The 27,184-nt window shown below is 37.0% G+C and overlaps 1 protein-coding gene across 1 annotated transcript; it reads left to right on the top strand.

Annotated features, from left to right (window-relative positions):
- The first annotated feature begins 213 nt into the window (after positions 1-213).
- LOC140152333 (probable sodium-coupled neutral amino acid transporter 6) lies at positions 214-27,184 on the top strand. The gene is made up of 14 exons (XM_072174636.1): positions 214-291; positions 11,679-11,817; positions 13,329-13,480; positions 14,721-14,847; positions 15,820-15,859; positions 17,040-17,130; positions 18,168-18,309; positions 19,879-20,085; positions 21,264-21,343; positions 22,826-22,926; positions 24,219-24,343; positions 24,900-25,056; positions 25,665-25,759; positions 27,089-27,184. Exons 2-14 carry the CDS (start codon positions 11,683-11,685, stop codon positions 27,182-27,184), a joined length of 1,548 nt encoding a protein of 515 aa, XP_072030737.1. The 5' UTR covers positions 214-291; positions 11,679-11,682.

Here is a 27,184-nt window from a genome sequence, read left to right as displayed (position 1 = left end):
TACCAATTACAAAGGTAATTAAAAAGAACATAACGGGGGTGAAGAATTATAATGTATTTCAATATTTTTAATATTATGTTCCAGTTTAGGAAAATTCTATTTTTACCCTAGAAACGCTTATTATTTGTAGTTTTATTTAAGGCGAGCTTCCTGCTTTAATTTACCTGCGCCCAATTTCAGGTCAAGTAAGTCACAGAATTCTAATATTACTGAAAGATCTTTGGGTAAAGTTCATCATCTAAGGATAGCAGATAGACAAAGTAGAGCTCTGTTAATAGGGTTTTTATGCATGTAGGTATTTAAAGATTTGGCTAATGTTGTATTTGAGAAATTCGGTATTTAATCTGGAGGGAAAGTGTGCTTTTTTTGGATATTATGAGAAATAGCATGAATAGTGGGAAAATCTCATGATCTATAGTAAGAATTCCAATTGAATGAACGCAGCTTTCAACAGCTGCACTCGATCCAACCGCGATCGTATATCGCGTATTTCAAACTACAACGCTTAACGCATACGACCTTGGATACAATGCTAACCAATCATGAGTGCGTTGGCATGGTTGATTCACTTTCGCGTTACTCACGCACAGTTGCACACGCTGGCGTACATCACGCAGTGTACGCACAAATTCGTCACGCTATTAAAAGCTGCGTTCATTCAATTGGATTTCCCACTATAGTTCTAGAGTAGACTTAGTCCGAATAATCCGACCCAGAACAAAATATTAATTTCTGACATGATCCTGTTCTGGGTCTGAACTGTTTTCATTCGAAATCTTGATGGCAATATTAAGGGGAGGCGATCTGTTGTGTGTAATTATAGAAGGCCAGTGGATTCACTCTGTCTCTATCAGGCCAAGTAAAAAATAAAACATGTTTCACGTCCGGGTTTTCGAAAAAAAAAGGAGGAGGGGGCTTTTTAGTACGGGGAACCCATACCGTAGTAGCTCTGCACAACGGTATGGGATGAAGTGTATACAAAAAGCTAGTGCAACATTGCACTAAAAAATACAAGGCTCCTGTAGCTAAAATAGTTGCATGTTTGTCATATTAATTACACAGCTTCTTGTACTTCTTGTCTAAACTCTTATGCTTGTAATTGTAATAATACCCCATTATTTATCCAGAATAAATAAAAATTCATTAACACATGATCCACATCGGCGCACCAAAACTGAGATGGCACTTCAGTGCAAACTTAGATAGGGTAGCACCAATACGAAAATGTCATACCGATAAATGATGTCTGTTTTGCCCGTTATTTAAGTTTGTGTTGCGAACTAGGGGCTTTTTATTTTCTATTTTTTATCGCAAAATTGGTGTAAATACCCATACTTAGAGATGTTTTAGTGTATACAATAATGCCTGGAAAAAGAAGGAGGCCCTTTTTTATTTCTTGTTCTGAGAGTTACATCCCCTACAATGATCACAAAAGTCAAACCTTCCTAAAATGATTCTTGTATCTTAACAAGGCTATAGAAAGCATTCCAACTTCCAAGACATATTTTTGAAAAGTTATAACTGAATTTCAAAAAATAAAAATATATTTGAGGAAACCTCAAAAAGGAAGCGGGAGGGGACGTGAAACATGTTTATTTTTTATTTTGCCTTATAAAAAAATATTTGAAGAAATCAAAGACCCCTAGGAATAAAAATTGTAGTGTAATTAGGCCTGGCATTTTCGGGTAATTTTGTAATTGGTACCACCGCAATTTTCGGGTGGTACCGAAATTGCAACAAAAAAATTTTTTTTTTTTTTTTTTAAAGTTTTTTTTTCTTTTTCGGTTTTGTAGTGTCTCTGGACCTAGACCTAAATGCCAGGATCATTCATTAGTCAGGGAGTGAAAGCAATTTAGGTAGAATTAATTCCTCAGTCGACGATTTTTGTACCGGTGGATGTAGAATTTATTGTAGTATTGAATAACAAAAATCTACTAAAATCTACTTTGGGCAAAAAAAATTACAAGCCTTTGAAAATTGCACTTATTCTAACTTTGAGCAAGTTTAATTCAAGAGGTAAATAAAAATACTTTTTGCGAAGCGTGGTCGCATCGGCTATCGCGGCGGCATTACGCGCTGATACATGAGCGTCAAATTGCGTATATTGCGCATACACCGTGTTACGCGCTGGCTCGCATTTTATTATAATTATCCTTCCGCTGACACACGTCACGTAGCATTGATTGCATATATTTTGCCTTTCATTGACGGTGGACTGTTTACGTTTGTTTTGCCAATGAAATGCGGATTATAAATAGAGGTTATCCACTTCACTCATGTGTGACTTCTAACTAAAGGCGCTGGTTCCCGTAGTATTCCTCATTCAAACCAATTCAATGCACGACCTCGGAGTTACCTGCATGATTTTGGCGGTCTATTTTGAAACAGTTATGGTTGCACATTCAAGTACTTCTTTTGAAAGTCCTAAACAAGGTATAGCAGTCGCTGATAGGATATGCAGCTTATAGCCTAGAACACGGATAACCTCTATTGGGATCTTCAGCATTAATAGCTTACAGGATATTTCGTAAGGTTTCGTATTTAGTATTAGTGTAAATAATTATAAATTATTATACACCTACGCTGCCTGCTATAGCCCTAGGTCTATTATTTGAAAAAAGAAAAGAAAAAAAAACATGTCTCTCGTCCTCGGAGGAAAAACAAAAAAGAGGAAGAGCTGATTTTTTATTTCTTACAAAAATGATCTCAAAATTGGTGCAAATAAAAATAAACTTAGGGCTGTTTTAGCGTATATATAGGCCTACAATAAGTTATATGTCTGGAAAGAAAAGACAAGGGCTTAGTTTTGTTGTTGTTCTGGGAGGGTCGGGCCTCTCTAATTAGGGTAGGCCTATATGTGAGCACAAAACCTTCCATGATGTTTGATTCTTTTATTAAAAGGTATATGTATAGGTATAGGCCTACGATCCACTTAAAAAGTTTTAAGTGGATCGTAGGTCTAGGCCTATAGGCCTACCTATATACATACGTGGTCCAGGGTAGCGTGTAGTAGGTAGCCTGTATCCCGATTGACCACCTTTTCCCTCGTGAAGCAGGAAGTGCCAAGCTTGTGAAAGTCTAGAAGTAGAGTAGAATCTGGATTTGTCAATCATCAGTCCCAGAACAACGCCAAATATGGATTAAAAGACCTTTGACCTTGGATGTACAACAGCATGTTATGATCTAATGGGAAACTGTGCACATCAAAAAACACCATTTCTATCAAAACGGCAACGTCTGATATAATTTGAAACCACATAAATTACTAGAGTTGGTTCTTCTCTTGGATTTGGACCAAGCTTTAGAATATCGAATGTTGCGTTTTGAAATAAAACAAACCAGAAATTTATCACTCATTGTAAAAGATATGGTACATGTACCGAATACATGTACATACATTGGCTGACCTTGTGGATTTCTGGCCCAGCCATGCTAACCACATAAGGAGATTATACGATTAACCTAGTGCAGCTATTGTCATAGCAGGGTATTATTATGTAATGCTCCTGATCCATATTTGGCGTTCTCTTGGACTGATCATAACAATCTAAACGTTTTTTACTTCAATCCTACTGCAAATCTGTCTTTGTACAAATACATCTATTAAAGCTATGGGTTAAACTAAGTTCCGTCAACTTTCGCTTAGAAATAAAATAATATTTGAGCAAGATTTAATGATAATCCGCCATCGATTGTCAGTGACTCAATTTCATGGAGCAATAACATTTCAATCACCCCCCCATCATATTGATCTAGCGACGCCCCTGCGTTCACGTTTAATAACTCTTGCATACATTTCTTCCCGAAAACAAAAAAACATTAAATCACCATAAGGACCTATTAAACTGATATCGGATGATATTGCAAACAATTATTTTAATCAACAGATCAACATTTAGGCCTATAGTATAATCATGGATAATGGTATAGGCCTAATAAGTATCAAACACACGCGATATCACATGTGTAGGCTATAAGCATGTGCTAGCAGATATACAATGACGTAGGCCTATAGTCATACTATTAGGACGTCAGTTTATAATACATTAGGAAAATAAAAACACGATAAATCTACTGCATTAGCAAAATAATTGCATATAGCCAACCAGTTAGTAGGCCTAGGCTTAGACCAAACAGTTAGCAGACTAAATGCTTGTCGGACAAAATCATAGGTTTGTAGACCAAATGGTTTGTAGACCAAATGGGTTATTAGACCAATCTAAGAATGGTTTTAGACTTATTAGGTACCGGTATTAAACTAAATGGTTATCGAACCAACTGGTTAAAAACGGAATAAAGGTGCACGGAAAGAATGCAAAAAAGAGGGAATATGAGATAGAGAAAGCCAATCCACGGAGATATAGGCCTACTTAGGTCTAGATAACTATTAATTTCCGTTGTATGCTTCTTATTATGTCTTATTAGGCCTACCGATCAAGTCTGGCCTATACCATGTAGGCCTAGGCCTATAATATCTTTTCATAACAAAGTCCCATACTTTTTCTACAGAAAACAATATACATTCTTGTTGACCGTTCTGATAAGTTTGTATTTATTTAGGATGTAAGTGTTAAGCCCTATGGGCTTATAGACCTACATGAGGTTTAAATTGATTAGACGTTTAGTAGGCCTATACTATAATGACGTATAGTCCTAGCTTTAATGACTAGGCCTAATTACAATTAATTGGACATCAATGTATTTTATACATAAAATGTATTACTTAAATATTTTTTTTTTCATATCCATTCAACAAATAGGGACATTTTAATTCAGGTATGACAAACAGGTAAAAGTTGCAAAAACTTCAAACATGATTATCTCAAAATGGCCATTTTTGTGATATGCCACTATGTCATCCGAGCTATAATAGACATTGTTTGTCTTGGATCCGAGCGACAAATTAGATGCACAAGGTGGCGATCAATTAGACACCGACTTCGTGTGGTGTATGATGACGCTCTGATTTACGCAGTATGCAACGCCAATACGCTCACTTGTTGCGTGAACGCAAATACAAAACAGTAAGCGTGGACGCGTTAACCATGCTGCGTAAATGCGGCTTAATAGTCGGAAACGTTCGTGATTTGTGTATTTTTACTGTAAAATAGTGATTTTCAAATGCCTGTAGCTTTTTTTGCCCAGGGTGGATTTTGGTCGATTTTGGATATGTGATAGAAAAATTGAAGCCACGTCTACCAGTACAAAAATTGTCGATTGAGGAATTAATTCCAGCAGACAGCCTTTCCAGAGCTCTCTCTCCCTGACTACATGGTTGACCTAAAAAAAAATTTTAAAAAAATTCAAGATATTTTGTTATTTTTTATATGAAAATTGATAATTTGTATTCATGTCATAGTCTATTAATGATTTCAAAATGTATTGAATTTGAATGCATTTTGAAATCATCAATAGACTATGACATGAATACAAATTATCAATTTTCATATTAAAAATAACAAAATATCTTGAAATTTTTTTTTTTTTATTTTATTTTTAGGTCAACCATGAATGATCCTAGCATTTAGGTCTAGGTCTAGGGACACTACAAAACCGAAAAAATAAAAAACATTGCGATGCAGATATTCCCCTCTTATGCAATTTCATCATCGTATCAGTGTCTTTATTATTTGTTTGAGGCCTTTATCAAACGTTCGTGCTATTTATGCATAAAACGGCCAATCTATCTTTACAAAATGCATCATTTTTATGTAAACAAAAGGCTAAAGATAGCATTATGAGATTTATCTTTTATTATTACACTTCTCTGATCATCTGCCTCCGTGGCCGAGCGGTAAAGACCGGGACTCATAATCAATGATTCTTGAAATCGTTGGTTCGAGTCCCATCGAAGCCTGTGGTAACCTTTTTTTCCTTCAAAATTCATGATCGCATTCCGAAATGAGTAACTTGTCGGTAAATCGTGTATCGTATCCTTAAAGAAGCACATGGTCCTACTTCACAGTTTTTTAATCCCCTATTATAATCCCCTATTCATGTTGTGTGAATCACTCTATAGTGGACCATCCTTTTGATACTTGAGTATTTGGACAAGCGGAACAGTTTTGACAGACCCTTTAGAGCTTTATAAATTGTATTCATGTGGTTAGCAGATAGCCATTCCCTGATTCTGTACAACATACCAATGTATTTCGAAACTGTTAAACAAGTTTGATTAATTTGTGCTTCCCATTTTAGATTTTGGTCGAGAATGACTCCCAGGTATTTACATTGATTTACATTTTCAAGTTGTTCCCTATTCATGTAAAGACTTAGCTCATCAACCCTTGCATTAAAATAACTTGAACAAAAAAGCATGGCTTTTGTTTTTTAGCATTTAAGGTCAATTTGTTCACTTCCATCCACGATGTAATTCGTTTATGATCATCATTAAGATGCACATTGATCTCATTTATGTCTTTTGATGAGCTAAAAACGGCCGTGTCGTCAGCATAAAGCGTGATTTTGGTATCACTGGACACAGTTAGAGGCAGATCATTGATGTACATCGTGAATAGAAGTGGGCCCAAAATTGTACCTTGAGGCACACCAAAGCTGACACATTTGAATGCAGAAATAGTACTACCAATCTTAGTTGCCTGCTCTCTATCACTAAGATAAGATTTAAACCAATCCAGCTCCAGACCCAAAATTCCAAAAGATGTAAGCTTCTGAATAAGAATGGCATGATTGACCGTGATCGAATGCCTTTTTAGGTCAATAAAGACCCTCCAACAAAATGGCCAGCATCAATGTTCTGGAGGATGTATTCTGAAACATCGATCAAAGTGGTAAGTGTGGAATGTTTGGGTCTGAACGGATTGATGTGAAGAGAGCAAATTATGTTGACTTAAAAGGCATACAACTGATTATGAATTAGGCGTTCAAAAGTTTTCATAACAACAGGAATAACAGAAATTGGACGGTAGTTGTTGACCTCGTCTCTGGACCCCTCTTTGAATAAGGGAGTGACTCTACATAATTTCCATTTTTGAGGGACCTGCCCACTGGATAAGCTGTTGTTGAATAACTTAGTCAAAGGAGTAGTAAGGGGACCAGCCCCTGCTTTGAGAAGCCGACTGTTAATACCATCTAAACCAGTTGCTTTCTTTGTATCTAGAGACTTGAGACACTTAAAAACCTGCTCCTCAGTTATGGGGGAAAATTTAAAATGATTACCCTTAAAAGTAGACATTTGATTAGAATATTTATCATCAACATTGTCAAACTTTTCTGCTAATTTTTTCCCTTTGTCTACCTCTCTGTTTGTAAACAAACGAGGAGGTCGAAATCGTCCTCCTCGCCGAAAAGTCAGCGTAAGTCAGTGTAATACTAGTATGGCACTGGAGTAGACTGACGCTGCAGAACTCAGACCAGTCCAGTTGTAGTTAGTTCCAGTAACTGTAACTCGGCATACCGTAGATGTCATTATGTTTATGATAAAGACTGAAGTCTTGCTGGCAGGAGGTCATGTGTTATATGGTGGGGCACATTTGTGTTACAAGCACTGATTTTGATCATTTGTCCTCATTTTCACTTAAATTGATACATGTCTAAAACTATACATCTCACACCAACAAAACTATACATTTTTGGAAAGCTTTAATGTTCCAAGGAATCCAACAATGCAAAATTGATGTTGGTATACAGGGTGTGTAAGAAAATATATAGGGTGATATCATGAAAAAAATTAATTTTACTAGAAAATTGATAATTTATTGCATTTGCTACTGATATGGAATATCTCTAATGTAATCTAATTTTGTGGCAGGCAACACTATGAGCTTTAATAAAATGTATACTTTTGCTATGTTATGATTGACCAAAGTGGTGATACAGGGTGTAAAAATGTACGTAACTTTGTGCACCAAATGTTGATTACATTTTTGAAAATATTTTCTTTAGAGTGTATCCTACATTTATTTTAACTGCATATTTGGATTTCTGAGGTAAAATGCTTTCCAAAAATGTATACTTTTCCTATGTTAGGGTGTATAATTCTCAAGATACAACAATTTAAAGCCAAAATGCATGTTGTGACAGAAAATCTTGGCATGTGTGTGTAGTGAATAGGGAAAAATTGTGGGTATTGTGACTTGCGGTTCTCAGTTAATACTTGTAAACATGAAATAGATCAAACTAATAGTTGAATATAAATAATAAATAAACAAGCTTTGATTTGAGATACGATTTCCATGTATAGCACAGAATTTGGTAATGATAAAATTTAAAATTCAAAAAGATATCATGTTTCCACAACATTTCTCATAGAGATTGCACATGCTCCTCCACCGCTTATCCTCCAGGTTTATCCTCGTTAACATTTTAATATTTTTCACTAATTTCAAATTGTGAAACATATTTGAAAAGTAGAATAATCAAGCTGTATAATGAGCCCAAACTTTATGCAATTGGACAAAGAATAGCTCTGTACCAACAAGTTATATCTGAAAGAGGAGAGAAAAATGTAACGCCTCCCACTATTTTGGGGTCCCACCATATGACACATGACCAGGACTAAGTTGTAGTCAGTTGTAGTAACTACAAATTTTGAACGTTTGAGGACTTGTTCTAAAGTTGTAGAAGGTGCTATAAGGTGTCTTCACTCAGTGTTAATTATTTTCATTATAAATGTCGCAAAATATTAATATTGACAATAATTAAAGGTCCGTAACCCGATCGACAGCATCATCCCCCCTAGTGCCGTACTATATGACTGTCCTATTCGGCGAGGATGACAATTTCGACCTCCTAAGCTCATCTGTTTACAAACAGCAGAGAGGTAGACAGAAGACCGTTCCGCTTGTCCAAACACTCAAGTATCAGAAGGATGGTCCACAATAGCGTGATTCACGTAAGGCTAATGAAAGTCGATTCCTTGTTTCCCGTTACCCTACTAGCTCCGCTCAAAACCAATTGCTGGCCAAATATTTCATTATTTTGAATAAAACATTGATTTCTATAGCCAAAATATTAAATTCTCGATCATGAGAGCCAACTTGGGTATGCACAGGTATTTGCGTCCAGCGTACTACGCAAATACCGGCACTTACGGCGCAAACACAGCTTTTGAGGTGTCGTTGCTAGGCAAGGTCAAGGTTCGGTCATGCAGGTTGCGTGATTGTGTTATTCTATGAAAAGTACGCTGACGCAGAAGGTACATCCTCTCATGATCGAGAATTTGTTACTTTGGCTATAACAAACTTTAACATACCAATAAAAAATTGTGGTTTTAAATATAAAAATAAATCTCTTTCTGTTGATTTTCAGGGATTTTCTTTGCAGTAGGAGCATGGCATATGGTTAATAATGAATTAATAATGAATACCTACTCACTTCTCTGTCCCGCACTTTTTGATCTGCTCTGATCACATCCCGTAAAAAATATTGTAAATAGTTGTACAATCACCTTCATGTGGTTGTACATCTGTAAACTACGAAAGTGATTTATCATATGTATACATGGGTATTGGTTTACACCTGTAACATATGCAATAATGAAATGGTATGAAAAATGAAATGGTCACCTACACAGTCATGAAAAATTGTGTAACAGGAAACAAGGAATTGACTTTCATTGGCCTAACATGAATAGGGATTAAAGCTGTCAAGTAGAACCATGTGCTACTGTTGTCCAATTTTCCATCAAGATTTCGAATGGAATCAGTTCAGACCCAGAACACGATCATGTCAGAAATTGATATTTTGTTCTGGGACTGATTATTCGGACTACATCCCCCGATATTTTTCATTGTTGATGAAGTTTTGGTATCACATAATAGATATACATGTAGCTAGCTAGTACCGATAAAATGGAAATATTTATGTCGCTTTCATTCTTTTGAGTTGAACTTGTCTCACACACTCCAAAGAAATTGTTGCACTGATGAATGGCCCCCTTTTTTGAACAATTAGTCCTCAAAATTGACATTTCGGTGCGCTTTCTATTTAGAAAAAAATAAACAAGTTTTGTTTATTTTGTACGGTACTGTAAAATATGCTATACCGGTACTATACTATGAATCTTTCTCAGAGGGTGTATGAAATTCAAATGAAGCTGCCTAATGTGTTTTAGCAATTCCATTTGAGATTCATACTCCCCCTGGGGAAGATATTTCCAAAATCTTCCACAGGGGTAGTGTGGATTGAAATGGAATAGCCCATTGCTTTTTCCACCATATAAATGATCATTTCACAATACGATGCACCCCCAGCTGGATTCAAAACACACAGAGTATAATGGGGAAATGTCTACATCCAAAGCCCGCGTAATACGAATACAACACAGGAACATAATGTCATTGTGTGTTTAAATGTCAATATAACGATGTTACACGCGAGTGCGCAGCAAAGCAGTAATTTACAATTTAAGTAGATCCATTTTCTTTCTATTGATCACACAGAATCCTTTGTGGAGCTCTTTCCAACATTATTATTATCACACTCGCATGAAAATTCAATGGTGGCTAGAATCGTGATGTCGACCCTGAAGGTCAAAAATTGGACTGGCAAGAACAACCGCTGGCCGCGCATCGTATTGTGAAATGCCAGAATTGGGCCTTTAATGGAATAGTTTGACTTCATACCAGTCAATGCATTTTAAGGCGCGCGAGTGCGATCGCGCACATAGAGCCCACCTTAAATCACTTTACCGGGTGCGATTTGATAGCGCACCTTGTCACCTCAAGGAGTTTCCAAAGTTCCCGAAAGTGATTTTCATAAAATAAATCGACGTCATGGCCTTTACAAAGGTGACGACCCAAACAATATCTTTTCTACTCGCTGATTGGCCATTTTCGACAATTTAATATGTAAATTAGCTGACCTTTCTTGTGAGGTCACGCTACCGAAATATGATAACGTGCTGTTCATGTCACAACAAAGACATGACATGCCATTGAACACCGTATTAAATGTGGTAATGTTTATGCATTCAACTGAACTGTATAATTATTTAGAAGCTGAACAAGGCTGATTTAATATTTTGACATGACCTACACACGTGTGATCTGTCAGCGGTGAGTGTAGCGCTATGATAAAATTGTACCGAGGTTTGCCGGTAGAAATATCAGTTTATACTACTCATCATGGCGGACAAAAAGAACAAATGGGTCCAGTACAAGACGTGGAAATCCTACAAGCTTAATGATGTAATGGGGTTTGAAAAAACCGAGGCAGACGGGACGATATACGTGTCGAAAGTTTATTCTCACAAAGTTAGTAAGCCCACCTGTACATTGTACTTGTAGTCCCACATTCAACACTAAATGCTTATCTGAATATTAAGTGCAATAATTCAAATAGCCCACCTAAACTTCTTACCGAGTGCAAATGATAGCACACCTAAAATCCTTACCGAGTGCAATTAACAGCACACCTGTAGCTCGCCTGACTATTTCCAGAAGTGCGATTTGTAGCACACCTGCTGTTTTTCAAAATTCATTGACTGTCATACTATATTCAAGCCACTCTTGTGTAGCCTTCAGCACCAGATGCAAGTGTATTCATCCAACTGCTTTCTTGTTGCCGTGTTTCCAAATTCTTCCACTTGGGATCTTTTAAGATCTCAAGTGGAAAGATCTTAAGTGTATGTTGTAGAAATCACAGAACATTCACAAAATAAGCCGTACCGCAAAATATTGTGCTTGATTTATACCAGCAACACTTTATTTTCACAGAACCATGGAGGAACCAGACTGGCCCACACCAAGAAGAGGATTGACCAGATCTATAGATGATGCTGAAGATTTTACAAGAATGCCAGGAAACATTTTTCATTCACATTCCATCAATTCTCCATTAGTGAGCATAGAACAGGTAAAACATTTGAAAGAAATTGAACAGGTAACTGGTAACATAATACATTTCAAATATGGTACGGTACGCTAAAATTTTCTTCTTGGTAGGGAAGTTTGGTGTTATTTCAGCAGTTTTTTATGCCTCCACCGGAGGTATTATGTTTCCTGGTTGTCCGTCCATCCGTCCATCTGTCCGTCCGTCCGAGCTTGCGGGTCCAATTTCTCGGAACTGGTAAGATGTAAAGTGATGCAATTTGGTGGAGGGATGGTCATTGGCGGTCTTCACATTCCAGTAGGTTTGGTTAGTGGTTCAAGGTCACTCAAGGTCATCTAGGGGTCATCTGAGGTCAAATTAGCAAAAACCGTCATATGGGCCAACTGGTAAGATGTATAGTGATGCAATTTGGTGGAGGGATGGTCATTGGCGGTCTTCAAATTCCAGTAGGTGTGGTTAGTGGGTCAAGGTCACCCAATGTCGCTCTAGGGTCATCTGAGGTCAAATTAGCAAAAACCGTCATATGGGCATGAGTACTGTAAACATGGGTATGAACCATGGTGGGTACTGTAAACATTTAGAACCAAATTGTTTGAAGGTCATTTTTGGGTCATCCAAGGTCACCCACGGGTCATCTGAGGTCAAATAACTTAAAACTGTCGTATGGGCATGAAACTTGGTGGGTACAATAAACATTTAGAGTCAAATTTTTGGACGGCCATTTTGGGGTCATCCGGGGTCACCCAGGGTCATCTGAGGTCAAATAACTTCAATCTGTCGAATGGGCATGAAACTTGGTGGGTACAGTCAACATTTAAAGTTTAATTTTTGGACGGTCATTTCGGGTCATCCAAGGTCATCCATGGGTCAGCTGAGGTCAAATTAGTAAATACTGTCGTATGGGCATGATACTTGGTGGGTACATTCAACATTTAGAGCCAAATTTTTGGAAGGTCATTTCGGGGTCACAAGGGGTCATCTGAGGTCAATTTAGTAAAAACTTGGTGGGTACATTCAATATTTAGAACCAAATTTTTGGAAGGTCATTTCAGGTTGAAATTGCACCAGTTCAAATGATCGCCTCAAGGTGGAGAGCATTATGGCCGACGCTTATGCGTCGAGAACCGCAATAAGTCGAGAACCGCTCTAGTTTCCACCAACTTTTATGTTGCTCCAAAGGGTTCACAACTTTGTTCCAAAGGGTTATTTACAGGGTTCACAGTTTGCTCTCAAATAACCAGGTCCACTTTTTTATGCTGGACCCATTCAGATCCCATTTAGTTGAAATTTGTGGGTCCCAAATTGGTGTTTGTGGGTCCATGTTGCAGTTACAAGAAATGTATTTCCAAATTCGGCACCCAAAACTTACCTAAGTTAAGCCAAATTGCTGGATGAAAGACGACTTACCGTGATCGAACGCCTTACAGGGTAAAAAAATTGCTTTGATCTTGTTTACAGACATACCAAATTACTCTTGCACAATGGGTTAGCTTAGCAGTTATACTATAATATGTTATGATCTATTTTCATTGTAGGATGATGAAGATGGCGAGGTATTTGTTCAAGAAGGACCAGTAAGAGGAGCATCATTCAGTCTGTCTGTCTTCAATGTAATGAATGCAGTCCTTGGTAGCGGTATACTGGGATTACCATATGCAATGGCTAAAACTGGCATTGTACTCTTTAGGTAAGGTACTGGACATTCAACAAAACTTAAGGGGGTACTAAACCCCTCGATAAATTTGTGTCTATTTTTGCATTTTTCTCAAAAACTAATAACACACTGGTAACAAAAGTTACGTATAATATAGGGGCAAGGAATCCAATTACTACACTGGAATTTCAGTGACCCAAGACAAGCGGTTCGTTATTTATGATAAGAAATAGGGTACCGCTAGGATGTACCTCATTTCCTATCATATATACTGAACCGCTTGTCTTAGGTCACTGAAATTTCAGCGTAGTTATTGGATCCCTTGCCCCAATAATAACTTTTGTTACCAGGGTGTTATTAGTTTTTGAGAAAATGCAAAAATAGCCACAAATTTACCACAGGGGTGTAGTACCCCCTTAACACTTGTTTCACTGCAGTTGTAAAAATCTTGCTTTAAAGAATATTTTACTGGTATTAATTGATGCATTTTTCACTGCACTAAATTTTGTATGGTCAGATGGTCAAATGTAATTGTTTATGCTCTGCTTTGTACAATCATTCGATGCACTATTGGGTTTGGATGCATATGAAGTAATTTAAAAAAAATTCGTTTGTGATGTGTGTGTGCTATGCGTCAAGCATAATTATAAGAAAGTGAATGCAGAAGTGATAAACAATCAAGCTGATTGGATGATCAACGGTCATGACAACAAAGCGGTTGACCCATTGGTCATCAGCGCATAGAAGGGACCTCTTCTATGCGATCGCTGATGACCAGCACAAACCTGAACTACAGAAGAATTATAACAAATGATACAAGATCCAAATGTTTGCCAATCTAAGATAAAAATGTTAGCTTAGGCAAGGAAAAACAACTCTGCTCCACTGTCCCTGATTTTTTGTTTTGGATTTTTTTTAAATTAATTTATTTCTTTAATTTGCTGTATGCATGCAAAATTAGCCAGCCATTTTTTTTGCCAAAAGTGGATTTGAGTTTGATGGAAATTGCTGCATGCATGTAAAATCAACTGTTTGGGGCAAAAAGTAGATCTATTGTGAATGAAAAAAAGAGTGAAATAAGGAAAGAAAAGTGCAAAGAAACTGCTATTTATTTACAGAGTTTGATGATATTTAGAGTCATTTGCTGAAGAAAACTAAACACACACAAAAATACTATGCAAGACCTAGACCTTACTTAAAAGGTCCGTCCGCCCGTCGAAGAAGGTGTTTTTTCTCGGAGTCTTACCAACTGAAATTTTTCTTTTCATTCCAGTTTTCTACTTGTAGTCATAGCAGTGTTAGCTACTTTTTCTATTCATTTGCTTCTTTATATGTGTGATCTGACTGGTGTCAAATCATATGAAGATGTTGGCTTCTATGCACTCAAAGTACCAGGAAAGGTGAGTGTCTTTAGGAGGGGACTTTTATTTTTCCATCCATCTGCAGCTTTATATGTGTGATCTGACTGGTGTCAAATCATATGAAGATAAAGGCTTCTATGCACTCAAAGTACCAGGAAAGGTTAGTGTCTTTAGGAGGGGACTTTTATTTTTCCAACCATCTGCAGCTTTATATGTGTGATCTGACTAGTGTCAAATCATGTGAAGATGTAGACCTCTATGCACTCAAAGTACCAGGAAAGGTTATTGTCTTTAGGAGGGGAGTTTTATATTTCCATCCATCTGCAACTTTATGTGTGATCTGACTAGTGTCAAATCATATGAAGATGTTGGCTTCTATGCACTCAAAGTACCAGGAAAGGTTAGTGTCTTTAGGAGGGGACTTTTATTTTGCCATTCATTTGCTGCTTTATATGTATGATCTGACTGGTGTCAAATTAGTATCAAATCATATAAAGATGTTGGCTTCTATGCATTCAAAGTACCAGGAAAGGTTAGTGTCTTTTAACTCCAGGAGTAAAGCCCCTACTTGCTCCCCTATTTTCTCCTGTAATAACTAGTATAAATGCATTTTGTTAAAACTACATTATAGACTTAGTACTTGTTGGTATGCTTTCATATGATTATAATCCAAGACAAAATTAAAAAGACAGTTTGCATATGAGTCTTGTGAACCAAAAATACCATATTGTGCAGGTCAGCAATCAATCACGCCATGCTTTTGCTCTGACTACAGACGCAAACTAGTCTTTTTAATTCTGTCTTGGATTATAACATACTCATTTAATGGAATTATTCAAATCATGATGTATTTTTCTGATGTTTGTAGCCATATGTTCAGAATAATGAGTAAAGTTTGCTTTACACATAAATTGCAAATTGTTCTCAAAGCAATATTAAAAAATTAAAGTAAATGCTGTTGGTTTGATTATTTTCATAACTTGGTTGATTTATTTTTCACTTTTATTTCAGCTCTTGGCAGCTGGTGCTATAATAACCCAAAATATAGGATGTAAGTACCTTTGTTTCATTTATGGAGTTATACATTGACACTATAAGATTCCTATTGTGGCCGCCTGCACAGGTACACCGTCGCCAAGGTACTGGGCTGGTACACACAAAGTACCTACACAGTAACTACATAGTACCAATGCTGGTACTGCACAGTACCAGTCAAGTACCTTGGTGACAGTGTACCTGTGCAGGTGGCCCCACTAGGAATCTGTGTGCTAACATTGAATGTCGAATATTGGCCTAAACGTGGGTAGGCTGATTTTATTACAGGTTTAAATGGCATGCTTTGAAGGGAACTAGTGAATACCGTATTTCGTCAAATAGTCGCCCCCCCCTCAAATAAACGCCCCCACCACTTTTTTCAATCAAGATGTTTCAAAAATGCCGATATTTCCATGCCATCTTGTGTAGTAAGCTTACCAAGTTCCCCACATGGTCGATAATAGCGTCAATAATTGGCGAAAATCTGGATTGGAAACCCGGAAGTGAGCCAGAAATCAGTGTTTCTAGTTCATATTTCATCATTTTAGCGTTTTTATCGTTCTAAAATTGACCTTGAATAAATGCCCCCCCCTTGGGAAAATGTAACGCTCGGGGCATTTATTTGACTTAAATACAGTATCTCATTTTTATCATAATTTTTTATTTTGCACTACCACTTGCTAGTCATATCATGATAGACTTTTAATATTTCCTTTTAATATTTCCATTTAGAAATTCACCTTATCAGTTAATTTGTGGTGTCAATTGAGGGAAAATGTAAACCGGTATTGCCTTCCATTTTAGGAGACTCCATATGGCTGAACCCGATACAATTATAATTTAAGAATAACAGTTTGACCAATCAGGTCACTTTGTATGTTATAAATTCCAGTGTGTAACAATAAACATCGAGTACTTTATTGACTTAATTTTAGATCAGGAATTTGAAACCTTATTCTGATGATGATGACCCTCTTCAGTCTTCATAGATTTAACCAAAATCTAACAGGCTGTTTTATTACAATGTTAGAACAAATTATGTTTTTAATGTTCATTTCTCTGAAAGGTGTTTTCCAAATCCAATCCTAGGAAAGACCTGGTGGTAAAATGGCAGTTACAAATACGATTGTAAAACATCAGTTCATCATTATAATATTTAAATCCTGCTTATCGCATATTCCTTTCATGCTATGCAGCTATGTCAAGCTATCTATTCATAGTGAAGGAGGAATTACCAGAAATCTTCCATGCTATTTTAGTTGGTAAATCTGGCTCACCAAATCCAGAGTAAGTCTTGCATTTTTATTTTGCCTTTGCTCATGCTTTTTTTGGCCCCCACACAAATGTGGGGCTTATGTTATCGCCCAGATGGTTGCCTGCCTGTCTGTCTGCTCTGTTGGCTGTCCGGAGAAGCAAAGCCATTATTCCACTCTACAGCTCCAACGCAATAACCGATAAACTTGGTATGGTGATAGGATATGGTGGCCTCATGTGCTGTATGGATTTGTGTCTTGTTATTATTTATGAATATTAATGAGCTTATTTGCATAATTATTTTGCCTCATTTCTACATTATTTGTATACCCTCTCTTTTGAGAGGGTATTTTGTTGAACTCTACAAATTTACAGTAAGCACACTTGCACAGCTTTTAAAATTTTTTAAACATTTGATAATAATATCGTATTCAGTAGCAAATTCATGTGATTGTACAAGTTATATTTCATGCATTGTTCATACAATGGGCATCCAGAGAGGGCATATCTATATAATTTATACAATTTTCAGTCTGTTGCATTGAAACTTTCTCGAGTATTAGTGATAGACCATTGCTTATCAATCGTAGCAAAATTTGTTTGAAGAATTGAGATACTTTAGTTAACTTGAATTATTGAATTGGCTTTTGGCTTTTGTAGGGCCTCTTCAATGCGGTAAATCAAATGAAAAGCTAATCAACTATCATGTAAATCATAATAGAGTCCAATGCTGCATATGGCTAACTACTTGTATATAGCATCACTATTTATGTATGTTGATAACAAGACTGTCCATCTTACAAATAATTGTGACTAATATAATGAACAGACAGGAATTTTTCAGTGAGAATTGAAGTTGTAAATAATCACAATCAATCAGAAAGAATCAATGACTTGATCTTTGCAAAGATGCTTACTAGCAAAAATCAATTTTGATTTCCAAAAAACCATGTGTTGTCTACATACAGCATATTGGTGAAGATGACATTGAAATCTTACTATTTTGTTGTTGGAGGCTTCTCTTGAAACATGATAAAAATGAACCTTACGTTGATTTTTTTCTTTTTTAGTGTGTGGTATCTGAATGGCGACTACCTCGTACTTCTGTCACTAATACTGATAATTCTGCCACTATCATGTCTACCAAAGATAGGATTTCTAGGATATACCAGTGGTCTTTCAATTCTTTGTATGGTATTCTTCACCGTTGTGGTAAGTATGATGTTTGAAACAGGTGCCACTTTAATTATCAAGTGATTTTGGGTCATTGCGCAAAATGCTGGAGTTGTACTATTTGAATGAACACAGTTACCAACAGCTGTACACAATCTGGCAGCAATTATAGTTCAAAATACAAAGGGAACGCACACCCTTGGTTTCATGAAAATACTAACTAATCACAAATGAGTTGGGATGGTTGGATTCACTTCTGCGTTATGCACACACGGGCGTTTATCACACAATATACGCGGAGACTAGTCAAACTTTCGGTAGCTGTGTTCATTCAAATGAAATTTCTATTATAGTTTGGTTCTCAGTCATGACAATTCACTATGAAAGATTTTCCACAGCATTATACACATGATGCCTACATGTTGACTACTCAGTGCCAGAAGTGGGTAAGTGCAATAGCTGCCATGTGTAGATGAGTACAATAAACTGTTTGTAAATTGCTAAATGTTCACAGGGCAGCTATTGTACTTGCCGATACGGCAGTGGACTTTTTGATCATTTCTATCATATTATTTTATGTTGCTTAATGAGTTCTGAAGGTAATGCCTCAGGAAATTCTTCTTAAATTTACTCCTGATATTCAGAATAGCTTTTAATTGAATGTATCACAGGTATTGTGCATGGTTATGTGTTCTATATCCTATGATATGCACTATTATTTACACTGTAGTTATGCATAGAAATAAGGGTTGCAGTACAGTATTCATTATACATGTAGATAAATAATGTGCCCTCAACCAACATGGGACACGTTTTTTTATCCAAACTGGATACCTCTATTTAGACAATAATAACTGCGCACCATCTATTTTGAGGTCATTGTGTGAAATCGGAGGGTTTTGTTTTGGACTGAGGGTATTTTTCCGAGGAAATACCGAGGCCCAAAACAAATCCATACCTACCAAGTGTCCCGATTTTGGCGGGACATCCCGATTTTAGACCCCCCCCAAAAACGTCATAAAATCGGGATGTCCCGATTTTTCTTTTAAAAAACTACTTTTTAAAAAAATGTTAATTTTTTTTACAAAGTTGATTAAGTTGTACATTTTGATTACTTTTGCTTCTATTGAACAGTCAGGGACACATTGAATTAGTGTACATTGTTAGCTGTTCAATAGAAGCAAAAGTAATTAAAATGTACAACTTTATCCAACTTTCTAAAAAAAAATTGGCAAAGTTATTATTGTCATTCATTACCGTCGTATCTAATATTTTGAACAAATCAAAATGGCATTTTATGTTATTTTATGCCATAAAACGCTGTTAAATATAACCAGGCGAATATAACATTCGCGCCGACAACAAGAGCTACCAATCACAGAAGCGCGACGGCATCGCGTAGGCGTGTGCGTTACGATAACGCGTAGCTTATACACCCACACGCTCGCAGAAGTCATTGTTGCGCGTCCGGAGTCATTGTGAGTTATTAATGACCTTGCAATTAGTGCGCGTTCAGGCAATCAATTTCTTTTGATTGGATTACAGGCTTCGCATATATTAATGAGGTTATGAATTGTTAATAGATTACAATTTGTCATCTTTTTCTAGGTTGTTATAAAGAAATGGAGCTTCCCATGCCCAATACCTCCTCCACACAATGGCACCATAGTCAATGCATCATTATACACAGAATACAAGGAACCAAGTCACACCCATAGATACTCATATCCAATGGACTATGAAATACCAGAGACTAATCTGGGCAATTCTACCTCAGACCAGTGTAGTGTACAGTACTACTCTTTTTCAATGGAGGTATGTACGATTTATTGATGAGAAAAAAACAAGTGAGAGATTCATATGTATAATATTATGTGACATGATCTGGTCCATGGGGGCCAAAGGCAGCAAATTTGAAACTGAGATAATTGTAAAAATATGGAGTAAAAAACAATAAATTACATAAGAAAATAGACATCAAAAACTTCATCATGCTAGACATTTGCAGGCCTAGAAAGAGAATTTTGCGAGAATCCTTGATTCGTGCAAATCTACATCCTGCTCCCGCTGCACAATGATTGAAAAAAAAACAGCCCTTATACAATCTGATTTAGTCATCCAAGATGGCGACTCTGGCGAACAAAAGATCGGCCCGCAACCGATGACTGTTTTTGCTTTTAAAATGCCCACTCAAATCAGTATTATTGTACAAATTATTAATGATTGAAGTAAATTATACCATAATTCGCCATTTTGGGGGTTCGGTTGCATAAAAAATGAAGTATATACATGTCGTCAAACCAGAGTCAAACTTGGTACATATTTTTTTTTTCTGACGTTTGATGTTTTACGAGAATCTTTGCGCGAATCGATTCACGGATTCGCGTCAGATTTCTGAGCCTGCTTTGGTGTTTTCAGTAAATGAAAGCCTAATGTGTAATGTAATGTAATAATTACAATCATTTTCAAAAATGCATCATTTGGACCCCATGGGCCAGATTTTGTCACATATGGTATCTTGACCAAATATTTTAACTTTTTAAGGGATTGGATTATGAATAGCAATGTTTTCACATATTTTTTGTGGGACCTAAGAGCACATCAGACATTTTATATTTTTCACAGTGGCAGAGTTGAATCATGCGCTAACATAATCCCATGTGGTGTATACACAAGTAGAAGGGTGATTTGTACGTGCGGTGGCGATGCAACTACGTAAATGCACTGATTCAAATTTACCATCACAAAATCTAACATGGCATTACTCTGAACTTGACACGAGACACTATATAGTCAATGATGGACTCTCTCCCTGTTCATCTTTGTTTGTCTTTATGATTCAACTTGTGTTCATTGTATCTTCTCTATAATGCATTCATGTATGATTATTCCCAACATTTCTTGTAAAGTGTAACACTTTAACTAAGGTAAGTTGCATTCTTTTAGCATGGATATGATCTATTATGTAAATTGCTTTTTCTTTTCTATTTCAGATTGCCTTTGCTATTCCAACCATGGCCTTTTCATTTGTTTGCCACACAGCTATTCTACCAATTTATACAGAGCTCTCAAGGTAGGTATAGAAACACTGAGTACCAGTAAGAGCTCATCTCTTTGTGTCCTTCACTCTACTTGCCTAGTGCTTCGGAGGGAACTCTAAGCCGTCGGTCTGGTGTATCAGGGTTGCCAAACCCATGATTTAGTAGTCCAATTGGGCGACTTTTGAAGGTTTTCCCCGCGACTTTTAACAATTTCTTGTCCCATTGAAACCAATGGTTAAGAAAAAAATTGGGTGACTTTTCAACATTGGCTCCCGCGATTTCCGATAGTTTCCTGCCCCATAGAAACCAATGGTTAAGAGAAAAATTGGGCGACTTTTAGATTATTTGACCCGCGATTGGGGCTGAAATTTTTTTGGCAACCCTGCTGTGTACATGTATTTCTGACATTAATGCAGTGTGCACGTTAAAGAATGTCACAGGCTATTCGTAAAGAGCAGGGGATCATCCCGGTACTGTTGACTGTACTTCAAAAATACACTCATCTACTCTAGGTTCTAGAGTAAAAAATAAGTACAGCTTTTCTGTACGCAGTGCGATAATACTCATACATATACGAGGGAGGCACTAATAAGGAAGAAGAGAAGAAGAAGAGGACAGCCAAAATGGTTTATTGAGCTCAGCCAAGCTTTCCTGCCTTTGGTAATATATTCTAGCGAAGGGGTACCCGGCTTTAAGCAAGCCCACACACTGCTCTGATGATGCCACCGTTGACCAAAATTGATTGAATCTATTTTATGACCATGCTTGAATTGATAATCCCTTGACACCTAATTGACTTTCTATTACACAAAGGTACCGTATTCATTCCAATAAGCGCCCTGGTGGGCACTTATTTTTTACCTGGTTTTCCTAATTTTTCGTGAGGGGCGTTTATTAGAGACGAATGTACATATGTTATAAAAGGGTCCTGCTTTTCTGATGTTGAAAATGCATTGCAAGTTTACACCGGATATAGTCCTCCAGCTATTTCACTGTATCAACGTCTATCTGTCACTTAAACATTAATGGTACATGTACCCTTTAGCAAATTGAAAATACCCTGGGTGGGCGCTTATTGGGGCATGGGCGCTTATTGGAATGAATACGGTAATTGATTATGGTTGTGTCACCGACCAGTGTTTATAATCCTGCTGCTTTACTGAAGGCTCCGATACATATCGGCATACTGGTATATAGTTCACTTGTTTGTATTGAAGGCTCTAGGGAAGCTGAACCATCAGTGAAGGCAGCAAAGCTTGGCTGAACTTAGCAAACCATTTTGGCTGTATACATCATGCTTTGGCTCCCTATGTGACAGTGATACCATAGTTAGGGTTGTTTGTAACCTTTGTCAGAGAACATCGATGTGCTAATTGCAGAAAGAGTAAATTTATCAGTCAAATCTTTAGAGATTTTTGGTGACTTGGACCTCAGAAAATCAGTTGAGAATTTGATAATGGCAAAGATTTAGAAATAATTGAACAAAATTTGTTTTGATTTCTTGAACCTACTAGACCTTCAAGAAGTCGTATGCAGAATGTAGCCAACACATCAGTCGCCCTGTGCCTACTCATGTATACAGTAACATCAATCTTTGGATATCTCACTTTCTATGGCAAGTATTTATTTCATACTTAAAAGGAGGATTTTGTGATCCTAGCATCCTCTTTTTATGACATTTTTCAGTAGATATCCACGAAAAAAGCTTATTCCCAAAATTTCAGTTGATTCCGATTTTGCGTTTGCGAGTTATGCAAGAGTATGTGTATTACACTGCTCCATAGGCCACTGTTGTAATTTCGTTCTGGTATAGACCACTTGGCATGTGACGCCATTGCCCGGCAGTATGCACGCGCATTATGACAATTTATATTGTTCTTTGCCCTGCAGTGTGCGTACGCATCATAGTCTGCTAAGGGCACGTGCATTTTAAATCGCCCGCCACATTTCATACAGTACAAGAAAGCCATTGAACAGTGTCGTGGCTCGTTCGAGCATATCGATAGACGAGTCCCTCGCCTTTGTTGATAAATAGTGATGTCAAGTGGTCTATACCAGAACAAAATTCAAATTTGACGATATTTTTGCTAAACGAATTAATCTGCAAGAAATTTTTGGTACATAAACATTATGTAACCAGAGGTTTCCATTGGTATAAAAATCTGAACTGTTTTTGAGAAAAGTGGGGGATAAGGCTGTGGATCTCGAAATGCCCTTTTAAATGTTTAATTTGATTTTAATTACAGAACAATCCCTTGTGCAGAATCATTTAGCTTGAAAGGGTGCAAAAACAGAAGTGATGTTTTGATTGAAAGTTTTGTCTTGATTGGCTGATTGAATTGTAGCATGAAATATTGGTATCTTATAGAAGCCATCAGCCTTTGCCATCTTGTGGGTAAATGGTTAGGGTGCTTGCCTTTAGTGCATGAGGTCCCGGGTTCAATTCCCGGCGGTGGCGATTTGCTGGGATATTAACTTGGAAAAAAAAGTCTGAAATTAATTGGCAGCCTCTGTAGATTAAATTCAGACTTCCGCTCTCCCCATGGTTCATTTAGAATTGGGTAAATGAATCATGAAAGTACTCCGTCCTTCAGAGTGGATGTTAAGCCGTCGGTCCCGTGTGCAGAGAGCCATAACTGTACATGTATCTCGAAGCCAGTTTCGAAAAGAGTAGGGTGTAAACCCCTGACTGTTCCCAACCTGTTCCGGTGTTCAAATGGACCCCAATGAAAATAAGCTTCAATAGAGGCTTGCTTGGGTTATCCAGGGTTGTCAAAACCCGAACAAATCAAATAAAAAAATTTGTAAATCATAAGGATGGACTTGTGATCATTTCTGTTGTATTCTGATAAAGAGCTGACCACATGCCTTGTATTTACTTATATATGATTGTTTTGTTTCCTGCAGGTAATATCAAGGATGAGCTTCTTGAAGGCTACACTGAATATGATGAGAAAGATAAACTGATATTGACAGTGAGATTAGCTGTTGTAATGGCTATCATACTAACCATTCCACTTGTGCATTATCCAGTAAGTAATTACATTTTATAGGAGATACAATTCTTGGTCAAATGTTTTAAATGTAGATGGTTAAAATAAGTAGTAGTATGACTTGGACTTCTATTTGCTGTGGATATTGGTTCTCATGTTATATTTTAACATAAATACTCATGTGTGGACCACATCGTGTTTTATTTAACAAATTATAAAATCCTTGTGTTTCTTAAGTTTGTTCGTTTTATAAGGCGGAAATTATTTGGCTTTTGTTACTGTGCGCGTCAATAAAGTCCCAATTCACGCTTGGATAAATTCACATAAGCGTGTGCCAGTCACGCATTATGCAACGCACAACTGGTGTAAGCATTGTGCCAAACTATGTGTACATCATTTTATATCAATACACAGTGTTATGAATCTTATTTTTTCTGCAATATATAAGCACAAACTTTAATAGTGGGCATCTTTGCCTAAATGAATACCATAATTGAAATGGTGAAAATGAGATGTCGTCATCTATAATAGCGAATTTTGCTTTTCAGTGCAAAAATCATATATTATTACCTCATGTTCATGTTTTATTTTCCAGAGTCGAAAGGCATTGCTGATGGTGATCGACATATGGCGGCCTTCAGGAGGAAGCTTTTCCTGGATCCGTCATATGGCGGCAACAGTCTTCCTTCTAACAATAGTGACATGTCTTGCAATATTTATGCCGAATCTAAAAGAAATCTTTGGCATTGTAGGTAAGTGTCTCAAATAATAGTGATTTGCCCAAGTCATTACAAGAAATCTGATGCAATTCTTATCAGGCACTGTCTTTCAAAGAAACAATCTCTATCATTTAAAGGCAGATAATGGTATGTGGCAGTCCAGGATGTCACTAGTTATGACTCATACAGCTGTAGCAGCGGCACCATTCAAATGTGGAAGCAGCATGTAGGTGATGCTATATCCATGGATCTTCATTCTCTTGGTCGGGCTGACGTCACAAAGGGGAAATAGCCTTGTAAAACCTATGTGCGCATGTGCAGTTACCCTTTCTCGAGCTGGTTGCTATGCGCGCGCTTGTACAAAGGGGACGAAGGGGACAACGTTCCCGGATGTCCGACCGAGTGAATAGCCATCAAATCCCCTTATGTTTAAGTTTTCCAAAGTTAAAAAAAGTCTACTTCTGAACATTTTAAAGGTGTTAATTCAATATGCCATTGGATATTGGAGTACACATGGCCATAACTTTTTCCCAATGTTCATGTTTCTGATGTGGTTGTAATGAAAGGTTGCTTTGCCGCGCCTTCTTAGTGTGTATGATTCTGCTCTGTTAAAATAAAACCGTACTTGATACTTTTTTCAGGAGCAACTGCATCTTGTACATTGGTGTTCATCTTACCAGCCCTATTCTATATGTTTTTGGGAAGAGAAAGCTGGTCTTCTATACGTAAAGTGGCTGTAAGTACACTAAATTCCACATGTGGATAATATTGAGGGGTCATAGCCAAAAGGCCCTTAGTACAAAAACGACATTTAATAATACAGGCGTTTTTGTACTTAGGGCCTTCTGGCTCTCACACATTTCATGCATAGTGTTGCACTTAGGGCTTTACATTTTCACTGGTAACAGTTTTTGTAGCTATACCTTGATTATGGTATACAATCATAAAGTGCCCAGTGTTATAAGGATTATTTTGGCACCAAAATCTAATTTTGGCCAAAAATGCACTTAGGCTTTTACCTTTGGTTGTGACCCCTTGATATGTTTGATAATATTTCAGAAGTCTTTTCACTTGGAATAAATCCTTAATGGGTTATCATTTTTAGCACTTTTTGATTTGAGTTGGTTTGATTTTTAAATTTTTCTTTAAATATTACTATGTTGGTAACAAAAAGTATGCCATTCTATTAAATAAATATTGCTGTGTCTTCCAGTCTAACTTAGAATGAATTACAGAAGTCAGAAATCATACACTTTATTTTGGTACAAACGTACTGATTGTTTTGGGATTGAGAGCAAAAGTTTTACAAGATTGTTACTTTGTTTAAGTAACAACTTCGTTTAATCAAATAATAAATGTTGATCTCATTAATGAGTCTGGTCTAAAGATACTGGCTCTCTTGAAATGGTTCTAGGTAACTTGAGTCACATGAAGAGTATACAGGGTGTATCAAAATGATTGGTACCCATCCGTTTACAGTGATTATGGACAAGATTACCACAACAAAACGCAACCCATGAGCTACCTTATTCATGGATGACTGTTATTCTAGGTCATAAAACTATAAATTCTTAGCATTCCAAGAGGATCCAATGTCGCATATTGAAGAAGCAAGCTTGCCAATAAACACCACATCTGATGGGTACTAAACATTTTGATACACCCTGTATCAGCGTGTTGACTGATATTTTTTTTGACATTTGCTTTAAAAGTTACCCTTTTCAGAGTCTTGGTTAGCGGCGACGTAGCTTGTGATACCATCACAGCATCTTCATTCAGTGTAGTGTTTATGATGATAGCCAACACTTGACCACCCATTGGGTGGTCCTGTGACCACAAGATGGTAATGCTGTGATGGTGTCGCAAGCTACGTTGCTACTAACCAAGACCCTGGAAAAGGTAACTTTTTAACTTAAGCAAATGAAGAGTAAAGTATCGAAATAAATGTAGGGGAACGTAATTATTAACCAGAGTTTATTATAATAACAATACATTCTGAATGAGAGCTAGATCAAACCATATTCTTACAATTACGTAATTGAATATTTTCTTTGACTCATTGCAGGCCTGTGGACTGCTAGGAGTAGGTTTGGTAGTCCTTAGTGTGTGTTTGTCTGTCATCATTTATGGACTCGTCCATCCTAAAGCCGTAAGTGGATAG

Source organism: Amphiura filiformis, chromosome 5 (assembly GCF_039555335.1).
Source record: "Amphiura filiformis chromosome 5, Afil_fr2py, whole genome shotgun sequence".
NCBI classification, from domain to species: Eukaryota; Metazoa; Echinodermata; class Ophiuroidea; order Amphilepidida; family Amphiuridae; genus Amphiura; species Amphiura filiformis.
The sequence above is the reverse complement of the archived record's forward strand: the minus strand, read 5'-3'. Positions and strand labels throughout refer to the sequence as shown.

Bases quoted from the DNA above. Each gene is read 5' to 3' on its own strand.
- LOC140152333 (XM_072174636.1), top strand. From the start codon at position 11,683: ATGGAGGAACCAGACTGGCCCACACCAAGAAGAGGATTGACCAGATCT. The intron at 24,344-24,899 runs GTAAGTAATTAC...TTTATTTTCCAG, and splicing joins TTCCACTTGTGCATTATCCA to AGTCGAAAGGCATTGCTGAT. The intron at 25,057-25,664 runs GTAAGTGTCTCA...TACTTTTTTCAG, and splicing joins AGAAATCTTTGGCATTGTAG to GAGCAACTGCATCTTGTACA.